At 39.2% G+C, this 12562-nt stretch overlaps 1 protein-coding gene across 2 annotated transcripts in view; it reads right to left on the bottom strand.

Annotated features, from left to right (window-relative positions):
- l(3)72Dn (UTP4 small subunit processome component l(3)72Dn) overlaps positions 1-10541 on the bottom strand; it is a 98992-nt gene extending 88451 nt beyond the window's left edge. Inside the window, exons 1-2 of one of the 2 annotated variants that reach the window (XM_072298434.1) lie at positions 10201-10541; positions 2461-2635 (exon numbers count right to left, since the gene is read on the bottom strand). In XM_072298434.1, coding sequence (XP_072154535.1) covers positions 2461-2635; positions 10201-10328 — 303 coding nt within the window. In that variant the 5' untranslated portion in view covers positions 10329-10541. The remainder of the gene's footprint in view (positions 1-2460; positions 2636-10200) is intronic. The other variant, XM_019055688.2, reaches the window with a different exon arrangement.
- Positions 10542-12562: the final 2021 nt, after the last annotated feature.

Here is a 12562-nt window from a genome sequence, read left to right as displayed (position 1 = left end):
ACGAAAGTTTTTTTTTTTTTTTTTGCCGAACAGCACAGCTGGGGAAGGCGAGATGATACTAATTTCGATTCTAAGGGAGCCAAGCCCTCCATTCCCCCCGCTCAAACAACGGTCATGGTCTTGAGTAGAAACTTTAAAGTAAAATAAGAAAAATTATCAGAAAAACATTCAATTACTTATTATCTATTAGAAATATTGGAATCGGTGAGATTTTTTCGAAATGATGATGTACAAATATTCTTTGCCATAACTCCGTTATTGAAGGCTCCGTTTTGGGTCAAAGATAGCATAAAATAACCCCATCGAAAATGGCTAGTCGCTCTTCCAAATCATATCAAATTATATCATGTCTTATTCCAGACAAGAAATACCCCAAGGCCAAAAGAGAATACGCTTTCATGTTGATTTGTACGAATTTCTGTCCCTTTTTCCCCCTATATGTACCGACGATACCGATGAAAATTCATCCTGATAAACAAATTATTAATTGCAATCGAATAATGAAAGAAGAAGAATATACCAACTGAAAGAGCACGGGGTTTTCATTACACCCTATAAACCATAAAAATGATAAATACCATTTACAATACTTACGATTATGTTTCACTTTCTGATTTAATGGTCGATATGCAATGCTTAAATAATTTAATTGGAGTAAAGTTAAATTTTTCCGGTTAATACTCCTTCAATTTGACAGCATTTGGCAGAGACGGATCTCCGACTAAAGTTTTTTTCCGCCGAATACCACTGCTGGAGAGGGCGAAATGACACTAATTTCGATTCTAAGGGAGCCAAGCCCTCCATGCCTCCGCTCCAACTACGGTCATGGTCATACATAGAAACTTTAAATTAAGAAAGAAAAAATTTAGCCAATTAGAAAAATCAAAACATTCTATTACTTGTTATTATCTTCTATAAATCATTGGTATCTGTGCAATTTTTTCGAAATGATGATGTGCAAATATTCTTTGCCATGACTTCGTCATTGAAGGCTCTGTTTTGTGTCAAAGATATCATAAAATAACCCCATCGAAAATGGCTAGTCGATCTTCCGAACCATTTTATGTCACGTCTTCTTCCAGACAACAAATACCTAAGAGCCAAAAGAGAATACGCTGTCATGAAGTTTTGTGCGAATTTCTTTCCCATTTTCCTTCCATAAATACAGACTATACCAATGAAAATTCATCCTGATAAACAAATTAAGTTTTATGGGAAGTGAGATAACCCTCTGTGCACTGCGATTTATCAAAAATCTGTCTTAGAATCCGAGAAATCACGCGAGGTACGTCCACTTAGGTTACTGACCGTCATTTCCAGTAAACGTTGTAGGTAAATGTTGTCCATTCTCATGCCTAGCGCCTCTCAAGAAAATTCATATGATGCTTCTTTGATCCTCTGACATGATACTTGATAGCTTACAACGGCAAAAGATAGAACCGTTAAACCATGCAGGGCATTAATTTGCAAAGTTATTCTTTTTATTTCAGCATGGTAACCCACAAGAATCAATATTAAGAGGAGACAGTGACAGAAAATACAAACACATAAAGCGTTCGTCTGTGAACATTCTCGTCCTTCATTCTTCTAATTGGAACAATCTTAGGTGGTTTTCAAGACTCTTCTTGGTCACTTTCAAATTCTCAATTTTGTTTTTGAAAGTTCCTCCAGCGTTAAAATGGTTTCTAATCCCAGTGCGATTGCTCTAAGAAAGGAGTCATCACTGGACTAGCTCAAATCCTCATAACATACTTTTCTTGTGATTTTTGAACAAAGCTGACATCAAATTCAAGTTCAGCGACCCAAGAAACCCCGATGTACCAAAACTTACTGATTTTCGTTCGGATTTAACCGAGATAGCAATTATTTTCGCGCAACCGGCACCTCTGGCCCACAGTGCTACAGCCTGAAAACAATGTTTTGAGCAATGAGTTTTAAAAATTGAATTTTTCAGGCGCAAATTTTGGGAAAAGCAGGGCCGAAATTAGCTTCCTTCAGCACTTTTACTCCCTGTATCTGGGTAGTGGAAATGTTGTAAAACCAAATTGATGATTGAGAGCTCTCCACTTTTCACAGCCAGTGAAAGAAAATCGATGCTGCACATCTTTTTGTGCCTGCATTTCCAGGAGATAAAGGTTGAAAAGAACGAAAATTCTTCCAAATAATAACAGCACACGGCTTATGCAGCTCAAAATAACGTCAACTTTGGGATAAAGGCATGTCTGTAAATTGAGCACGACAGCAGTGTCAAATCTTCGTAAAAAGAGCATGGAAAATGCAGAAAAATTCACTTCTCAGCCCTTCTTTTCATGAAATTGGCAAACATAGAGCTCGATTTTTAAAGCCCATTGTCCTTGGAAGGTTGTAGAGAACATCATCTTAATGCTTGTTATTTGGTCGAAAACAAGATTTCTTGGTTCAGTCCAAAAAGAGATGATGATAAGTAAAATGCAAAATTACCAAAGGAGACAAACTCAGAAGATCATATTCAATGACTGAGCCTTGTAGGGTTCCACAAAACAATCTCTCACCAGACCAAATAATGCATTGGATCGAAATGCCCTCTTGTGGAAGAATAATTCTGTCTACGTGGGCTGCACTTCGAATATTCCATATTTCAACCGAACTATCAGACCTGTAAAATATAGACTTTGTTTCAGAGAAAAGAAAGGGCAATAGATTTAGGGACGAGAAGAAACAAGAACTATGGATAAGGACATAAAAAGGAAACAAGAATTTTACATGAAACAAATGGACTTCAGCGTTTGAATCTTACTGAACATTTAAGGGGCAAATACAGCCAGCTTGAACAGTTTTTGACAGTTATTAGAATTTTCTTAGGAGCCAAAATGGTTTTTCAGAAATAATATATTACGAATATCCGATTTTTCGTAATTTTTTTACGTTATGACACTTGAGAATTAGACTTTTTTGGCATAATCACACATTTATTAACTTTTCCGCATCAAATTGAATTCTTTGTATGGATCGGAAATTTTTGTTTATACTTACCAATTATTAGGTTTCAGTATTTTCATGGATGATTGAGGTTCCAGCATTTTCATAGATAACTGACGACTAATATTGAGGCAACAACTTTTGGCTACAACTTCAATTATTCAAGCGCCAATAGGAAATATTAAAATTCCATTAAATAATTCCTATAATAGATGCGTTATTAATCTCAGTGAGCAAGAAAATAGGAAATTACGCAGTGACATCATAAGAGCAAATAAAAAGTAAACATTTAGCTGCCATTTCCAGTAAGTGAATTGTTGTAGATCATATAGTTTAAATTACATTACAGGATGGAAATATTCAACATTTTTGCGATCTGTACTATTTATCTTGACAAGAACTCTTATTACCGCGTTTTCATTTTTGTGGTGGGCTTCTATTCTTTCATTTCACTTGGCAATACAACTGTGCGAATTGGAAGGTGAGTTTTTCCTCTTTTTCATGTCAGAAGCTCTGTGATTGTGATTATAAATTTAAATTTGGCGGGCGTCAAAACAACAACAAAGCAGCGGCCAAGGGTCTGGCGGCTCCCAGAGCTTGCAGGATAACTTGCAAGTCTCACTACTACTCGCTAGTCGCCTGGCAGTAGTTTATCAATGCTCCACTAAGGCCACTGAGTAACTTGATGAGAAGTTTGCTGAGATTAATACCGCAGCTAATGTGGCTCAATAGATTGACTTAGGCGATGCGCGAGGTCTAAGATTGAGCATACATTCAACTGTTCAGTTGTTAGCTGTAAGCTTTATCCTGAACTTTGCCTCAAATTTTCTTTCTATTTTTCTGAATATTTTGGCAGAAAAAGAACCCCACATAAAACAGGGGCACAGTGGCTTAAGGTAGATTTTGATAAAACTTTAATAATTTGACATAAAGTTCATCATTAGCACAAAACCAAAAAATTAGCTCATTCTAACCAGTAACAAGTTGGATTTTGCAATCGCTAGCGATAGCAATATTCGTCATGGGAACGTTAGCTTCTGGGATATGAAAATGTTAAGGTACAGTTCGTTTGTAGTATCTTCTGAATTGAAGGGGCTATGTAATTTTGTGTTGACATCTCTTTTTTAACATTTTTAATTATTTTCTTTGCATACAAGAAAGCTGTTATGTACCAATTATTTATTTTCGTTGAATTATATATGGTTTTCGGAAGTTAACGCATTTAAGTTTCAGGTTCGCTTTTTCGGCGTAAAGTATACATAAGGTGTCCCAAAAGCACCGGGACTTGTTCTGTAACTTCGAAAGTAAGATAGATACAGACATGATCTTGATTTCATTTTAAAGATCAACTCAATACCTATCGATTAAAACCAAGATCAGCTCAATCGGATAAAAATTGACCGAGTTATGGCAATTTGAAATCAGCGAGGAAAGTTTACGCCTACGGTTTTTAAGGAAGATTCTTCATCGCCGTAAATCGAAAAGTCGGCCGATAAAGTGATGCTTATTGTGTTTTTTTATTTTCGAGGTGTCATTTATCAACATTTTGTACCATCAAACACAACAGTTGACAGTGCGTATTATTGCAAAGTACTAAAGGAGTTGAGAATGCACATTTCCCGGAAACGGTCGGACTTGAAAGCTTCGTGGATAGTCCATCAAGACAATGCGCGGCCTCACACATCGAGCTTAACACGTGAATTTATGAGTAAAAATGGAGTTGAAACAATCCCTCATCCCCCTAATAGCGCTGACTTGGCTCCATGTGATTTTTGGATGTTTCCCACGCTTAAAAAGGAGCTTCGCGGACGAAGATTCGTATCGAAGACCGAAATCCAGAATGCAATTCAAAACTTCTTCAACTCCATCCCAGAGGAAGAATTCAGGAAAACAATGTTGGATAAGTGGCAAGAGCGCATGAAAAAGTGCATCCGGTTTGATGGACGGTACTTTGAAAAGCAAAAGGAAATTATGGAAGATTCGAAGGAAAGTGGATACGAATATTAACTTTTTGAATCCTGGTAAGCGAAAAATCTTCCTAAAAACCGTAGGGGTAAACTTTCCTCACTAATTTCAAATTGTCATAACTCGGTCAATTTTTATTCGATTGAGCTGATCTTGGTTTTAATCGATAGGTATTGAGTTGATCTTTAAAATGAGACCAAAATCATGTCTGCATCTATCTTACTTTTGAAGTTACAGAACCAGTCCCGGTACTTTTGGGACACCCTACGTATGATATTTTTACTCTACACATATGCCCGAATACGCATCATAAGGGACCTATGTGCTTCCTAAGTTGCCAAGTATTAATTATTGTTAGATTATTGGTCTAAAACATTCAATACAACCAGTAAAAATTAGCTGTCCCCTACGAGATTCGAACCCCCGCTCCCACAAAAAGTGACACTCTCCCAGGGTCAGAACGGTGTTGTAGTTATCTGAGCTATCTCGCCGCTCGGATATGGGAGGAGAAAAAGAGAACAGTTAAGTGATCTCGGACGCTGAGCGGGGCTTCACAAAAGACGTCCTTGAGATTTCAACGGTTCGGCCACTGGCGTGGTAAGAGAAAACGGATCAAGCCCATTACTCTGTGAGACATTGTTTACCTATGCTGTCATGTGTCACAAGGTTCATGTCAGAATGCATTTGCGATCGCGGCAGTAAACTGGGGCAATATTTCTGTATTCATGGATTAAAAAGCTGAAATATACATGATTGAACTCGGAAAATTTTCCTTGCGGTGGAGGTGAATAAGCGTCTTGCGTTGCCTTTCTTAATTCCTTGCCTGTGAAGAACTTTTTGGCCAGGAAATTCCCTCGCTCCTCCAGGTAGCTACCATCTCGTGTTGTTTTCATTCATTCTCACATCTTTCCATACAAACGCTCGGGCCATGCAATACGACAAAGTCCGAAACATGACAGAGAGATCTGAATTACTGTACCAGAATCGGCCGATGCACATAGGATACGGCCTCCCATCAGCTGACAAAAAGCACCTGTGCTAAAAGCTAACTGTGTGTGAGGTTTGACTGAGGACGTAAAACAACCAGAGGAGAGAGGACTCTTAATTCGCCCACCATACTGTGACATAATAAAAAACATTTTGGGTTCAAACCAGATAATCTTGGCTTCTACTTGTTTGAATGCGCTAATTATTTGGCTTTGTGCTAATAATGAACTTCATGTCCATCTATTAAAGTTTCGTCAAAATTTACTGGGAGCAGGGTTGCCACAAAAATTTGGAAATGATTTTCCCTGACGAAAAATGGAGAAATTCCCTGACCTTTGAGAACGCGCGCCATGATCGCACAGCCACACCTTGCTAGGTACCATCGCTAGTCCGTGCAAACCTATTAGACAGAGTGAAAATTCGGGCATTTTCGCGCGAGCCGAGAATTGCAACGTCGGATCCCGGCGAGGAGCCGCTGGGTCAGCGCTGAGCTCACCGGGGTATTTTTCCCATTGTGTCCACACCCGGTCTTTACCTGGCGGCCGGACCCTTGTCATTAAGGCCCTCTGGCCACTGGTGGACCAAAAATTGCACACCAATTTTTTATCATTAGTGAATTTTTCCTTCATTTCAACGGATTCGGATTCAGCTTGCAATCCTGATGAAAAATATTTACAGGGTGATCCAAAAGTCCCTTCCACCCCCCCTAACTTTTTACCTAATGGAGGTGAGGATTTGAAACTTGGGGGATAATCCTAGGTCAAAGGGAGCTACTTTTTGGCCCCCCTAAAATTTTCAGGGGGCCCCCCTTGGGGGGGGGGGGGGGGCAACGGCCCCCAACATTTAATTTTCAAATGGGAAGACCCCCTTTGTGATAGCTCGTTCGAAAGAACATAGAAAAAGAAAACTTTTCGCGCAAACCCGAAGTCAATATCTCAAACCGTTTCAAAATGGCGGCCGGTTAAAGTTCAAAATGGCCGAAAATTCACACCGGTTATTTGTCGATGGATTGGCGCGAAAATCGGTATGTAGGGGTATTTTGACACGAGAAAAACAAATTTGACGTTAGATTTTCAAAAAAAACCAAAATTTCCAAAATGGCCGCCGGTTAAAGTTTAAAATGGCCGAAAATTGTCACCTCGGTTTTTTCCTGATGGATTTGCCTAAAACTTGGAGTTAGAGAGTATTTTGGCATAAGATAAACAAATTTGAACTTAGATTTAAAAACAAATCAATTTTTGGTCATTTTGAACTTTAACCGGCGGCCATTTTGGAAATTTTGGTTTTTTGGAAAATCTAACGTCAAATTCGTTTTTTTCGTGTCAAAATACCCCTTCATACTGATTTTCGCGCAAATCCATCGACAAATAACCGGTGTGAATTTTCGGCCATTTTGAACTTTAACCGGCCGCCATTTTGAAACGGTTTGAGATATTGACTTCAGGCTTGCCCGAAAGGTTTTCTTTTTTTATGCTCTTTTGAACGAGCTATCACAAAGGGGGTCTTCCCATTCGAAAACTAAAAGTTGGGGGCCGTTGCCCCCCCCCCCCCCAAGGGGGACCCCTGAAAATTTTAGGGGGGCCAAAAAGTAGCTCCCTTTGACCTAGGATTATCCCCCAAGTTTTACATCTTTACCTCAATTAGGTAAAAATTTAGAGGGGGTGGAAGGGACTTTAGGATCACCCTGTATAATTATAGGTAAATATAATGGTAAATTATTGTATTACAAAACTCGCGAATTCCTTCAGCGCTTTCCAAAATATCCAAAAAGTTCTGTTATACAATAACTTACCATTATACTTACCTACAATTGTACATATTTTTCATCAGGATTGCAAGTTGAATCCGAATCCGTTGAAATGAAGGAAAAATTCACTAAAGATAAAAAAATTGGTGTGCAATTTTTGGTCCACCAGTGGCCAGAGGGCCTTAATGACAAGGGTCCGGCCGCCAGGTGAAGACCCGGCGTGGACACAATGGGAACAATACCCCGGTGAGCTTAGCGCTGACCCAGCGGCTCCTCGCCGGGATCCGACGTTGCAATCCTCGACTCGCCCGAAAATGCCCGAATTTTTTCTCTGTCTAATAGGTTTGCACGTACATAGCGTCTCATTGGAAACGCGCTTAAGCTAAGGAGTCAGAAATTAACTGTAGAACATTTGGAAATACAAAAAGGGTTGTTAACTTTTTCTTTTAATTTTGATGCTTTTGACTTTCTTGAGCAACCCAATAATTGTTTTAGAAATGAAAACTTTTGAACGATTGTTCTTTTGAAGAAACACTCTAAAAAAAAGGGTCTCCCCTGGTGTTCGTTTCTCTATTTATCTCTCCCTTCCCAGGATTTTTCAAACACCTATTTTTAAAGTGAGCTTTAAATGGTTTATTTTTCAAGAACTTTGATGCTTTGCGTTTGCAATAATCCTAGACACTCGAATTACTTTAAAGAAGAAAATTAAGCGGTTAGTGGTTAGTCATCGGTAGTAGTTGAAATTTCAAAAATACACACAAAAACTGGGCATTCCAATTTGCGTTGCTTGTTGCGTTGGCAACCAAATACGGCTGTATAATTTAACTCTTGAATGCATCGCGAGATATGCCACTTCATCTCAATTTATGTTGCGTTCAAAACCGAAAAAAGAAAGATTTTAAGCAACTCGTGAAAATTGTCAATTTTTCCCTGACTATCAGCTGTTTTTGGTCAAATTCCCTGACTTTACCAGGTTTTCCAGAGCACTGTTTTTTTCCCTGACTTTTCCAGGTTTTCCCTGAATTCCCTGACCGTGGCAACCCTGTGGGAGGCACTGAGCCTCCCTGTTCTGAGCGGGTTTTTTAAATTGAGGGTGATTTTGGTTACTGGTAAGAAAAAGGAAAAGTTGCACAATCTTAGCAGCGTTGACATGGGCATAAGCTATTTGGCCGGAAAGGTCCTCATGTAACCTTTGATTTATGCTATGATGGTAAAATGCTTCTCAGCATTTCTTGCAATCAAAATTTCTATATTTTGATGAGTTCGTGATTGATTTAAGTATGACTTGCCAATGACTAAATGGTAGTAAAATAACAAAATTAACTCATCACAGAATTTGTAAATGAGGTTGGAGGTGTCATCAGCTAAGTTGACGGTTGTTTACTTTCGGTTTGCAGGCGTTTTCGCATCATTACTATCCACATGAAAACATCTGACTCTCTCAGAAGCAAGAATACAAGCTTAGATAAGTTTTTAAATACTTTCAAACCTTGTAATACTTTAATTTTTAGCCTTACAAAAATCACAACCACAAAAAAGTCGCAAATCATAACTAAAAAGTATTTTTTTTACGATAGGATCATGAGACTGATGTTTTCAGTGTGGATAGTAGCGAACGCCGCTTTGTTCAGAGGCCCAAATTCATCGTTGGCGCTTGCAAACCAAAAGTAAACAACCGTCAAATTAGCTGACGACACCTATATGTTATTTGCTCTGGTTTGAACCACAGAGTTAGATGTTACATCAAATGCCGTAGTTACCAAACTAGTCTACTGAGTTTTCATTAGATGCCTTCCTCAAGGCAATTCCTTCCAGGTTCCTGCTTGTGGGGTGAAAATACTCACCTGGTGCCACCCAAATGGTCTACTTACGGCCACACCACAGACTTCTATGGCTCCCGCCAATGGAAACACTGGTTTGTTCCATGGCAGTTCCATCACTGGAATTTCTGTGACCATGGACCTCAATGGAACAGCCATGGAAAGGCGGACGAAGTTAGACCATTAACTGAAAAGAGGAAATTGATTTCAACCAATCACCATCCTAGATGCATTTATCGCAGAAAAAGAAGCAGCTTGGAAAATATTAACTGCGGGAGATACACTAGCCTCAAGATTTCGGTTTCAACTAATAGCTTGAACCAAATCAACTTCGACGACAGACGAGTGAGAAGCATGTGAACAAAATAAGAGCCCTAACCTCAATTTCGATGGAATCGAGCAGTTCCATCGACCCATGAGCAATGGAAAAGCTTTCCTAGGTAAAGCTCTTTACATAGATCCAGGTCTATGATCATCCTCGATGGGTATTCCATTGGAATGGAGCCAAGTCCTATCATTATCAATGGAGGCGATAAGTCCATGGTCGGGCTGCTGACATCTTTCACACGGTGAGATGTCATATCACTTATGTACTTGCCTACGCTACGGATAAAAGAAGTCGAATTCTATGCATGCATTTGTAACACACCATTATGACCATATGCTGAGGCCAGGACAAACTGCTGAATTTCTACAAAAGAAAAAAATACATGAATCTAATACCTGCTGACAGCAAGAGAGCGTAGACTTTCATTAAAGCACAGGTTCGTAATTGAAACTGGTTCAATGTCATAAAATTTTACTCCGTGCACTAGGTGTGACAAGTTTTGAGGCACCTTCCTCCCAGACATGACGATAGAGCACTACTTAAATAACTTTAGATCACAAGAAAAAAAAAATATTATATACAAAAACCTATTTACAGTAGCCTTAGATAGATCATACCACACGACTTGAAGAACTTTATATCTGCATTACACATTGTTTTCGGTTACGGTTACGGTTTTAAAGGCACGTGTTCGGTGTTCGTAAACAGGGTTAAGAAGCCAGACCAACTTGACACAAAGACATAAAAAAGACGGAGGGCTAAAAGCAAAAAATGAAGCTTCTTTTCAACCACCTCTACGATTGGCTAGAGGATTGGCGGCGAAATCGGGACAAGTTAGAAATTCAAATGTAGGGCGGGAACTAAATAAAATTGCGGAAACAAAGTATTCTAGGTTGATTTTTGCCCAAATTCACTTACCCACTCATATTTTTTTAACTTTAGGTTAGTTTTGGTCCGTCGTCGACCGATTAATTTCATTTGGGAGTAACAGTCATCTACAACTGTAACGCCCGAACGGCCTGTTTGAACCTGCAGAACCACCATGAGCAAAAGAAAAACTAACTTTATCTGAGATTACTGCCTGTTACCGAGCAAAAGCAGGCCAACTTTCTTAATATATTCGTTTTAGGCATTTAAAATACGATTCGAAGAAGAAATGTGGAAAAATCAAGAGGACAAGTTCAAATCAAATTTCCGTTTGCCGCCATGGATTCCCGCGCTCATTTACACACTCACACAAGCACCTAGAGTACCTGTATAGGGAGAGTAGCGACAGATCGGTTCATGGAGGGCTTAGGGCCCAAAAGTGCAGCCTAACCTCTAACCAACTTCTAACGCACAAAATTTCACTGCCAGTCTGCAGATTCCAATTCTAACCAAGATGGCCAAGAATGTACAGAAATGAGCGTTCTTCCGCGAAATTGAGTAAATTTATGCAAAAACTGAGTCAAACACGTGCTTAATAAAGGACGGTTCGTAACAATAGTATCAGTAAATCGCTCTGGATAATTGAAATTCATAGGTTGGCTGCCCTTTTGGGCCCTACCTTTATTCGCGGAGGCATCGGTGAAGGCCTGATGGACTTTCGGAGTTTCAGATCTGTCGCTACTCTCGCTACTCTCCCTATACAGGTACTCTACAAGCACCCAGCGCCAAACCAGGCTTCACTTTTTCCCCATGCTTTTAGATACGAGCACTCCGTCTTTATGTCTTTGAGACAACACCCCCAATCTAGAAGATGTTTGCTCTTTGAGAAGGAAAGAGGCATGAAAAGTTGCAGAATCCCCAGCAACCGTCCGCGTCGGTCACCGGTCAACGATGCATCTTCTTTTCAACAACAATGGGCCTGTTGCAAGGTGCGGGGATTTGCAAATTGATGCCTGATTCTTATGGCAAATTTCACGAAAAGAACGATGGCGCTACTAAAAAACCTTGAAATGACCTCTCAAACTCAAAAAAAAGCTGTTTTTGGAACCGACCCATTCAAAACGGTCGCTTTTCAACCGCCATACTTGTGATTGGTGGATTCTATGCTTGTGACTACTTGTGACGTGAAATGATATGACAGACCTGGTTTCTTCATCACTTACAATGTATTTTCCCGTAAGGAAATGGCAGCCGCTTTTCAAATGCAAATATCGAGTCAATCGCTAATTTTTTGATCAAAATTGAAAGCAGAAATGGATTCCTCGTACGTTTAAATGGTTAAAACCTTCATTAGATAAATAAGAACCGACGGGATAAACCCTATTTTTAAGGAAGACTGTAGTCAATGGGCGATTGTTTACATCTGCTTAGTGATAACAGACATGGACATTAGCTCAATATTTGGTCATTTTCATGAGTTTTTACTTGTTTGTCACTATTTGAAGGTAAGTTTATTTTGTAAATCAATTGTCTAGTGTCTTAGGATCATGTTAAAAGCTGTAAAGGTATACTTTGTTACTTATTTATTCAGAACACACTCCGGCAGTCCAACGCTCAAACCCTGGATGTTCTCTCAATGCGTGTAAATCATTCTTAACTCTTCAACAAACATCTCAATATCATTCAGAACGTTCCCACGTTTTATAAACTTATGTTATTTTAAAATCCTGTGTGTTTTAAATGTAACACTATACAGAAAAATTTATCGATAAAGTCTGGTAATCGAAGAAGGATCCTACGTCTACTTTCCTTGCCTCCAGCTAAAACATACCGGTCTCCTCATCTCATCAGTATTGTCAAAGGTAAGTTTTTTTTATCATCAATGATTGA

The sequence above is a fragment of the Bemisia tabaci genome, chromosome 1 (genome assembly GCF_918797505.1).
Source record: "Bemisia tabaci chromosome 1, PGI_BMITA_v3".
In the NCBI taxonomy this organism is placed as follows: Eukaryota; Metazoa; Arthropoda; class Insecta; order Hemiptera; family Aleyrodidae; genus Bemisia; species Bemisia tabaci.
Note: the sequence above shows the minus strand (reverse complement) of the source record. Positions and strands in the feature narration are given on the sequence as shown.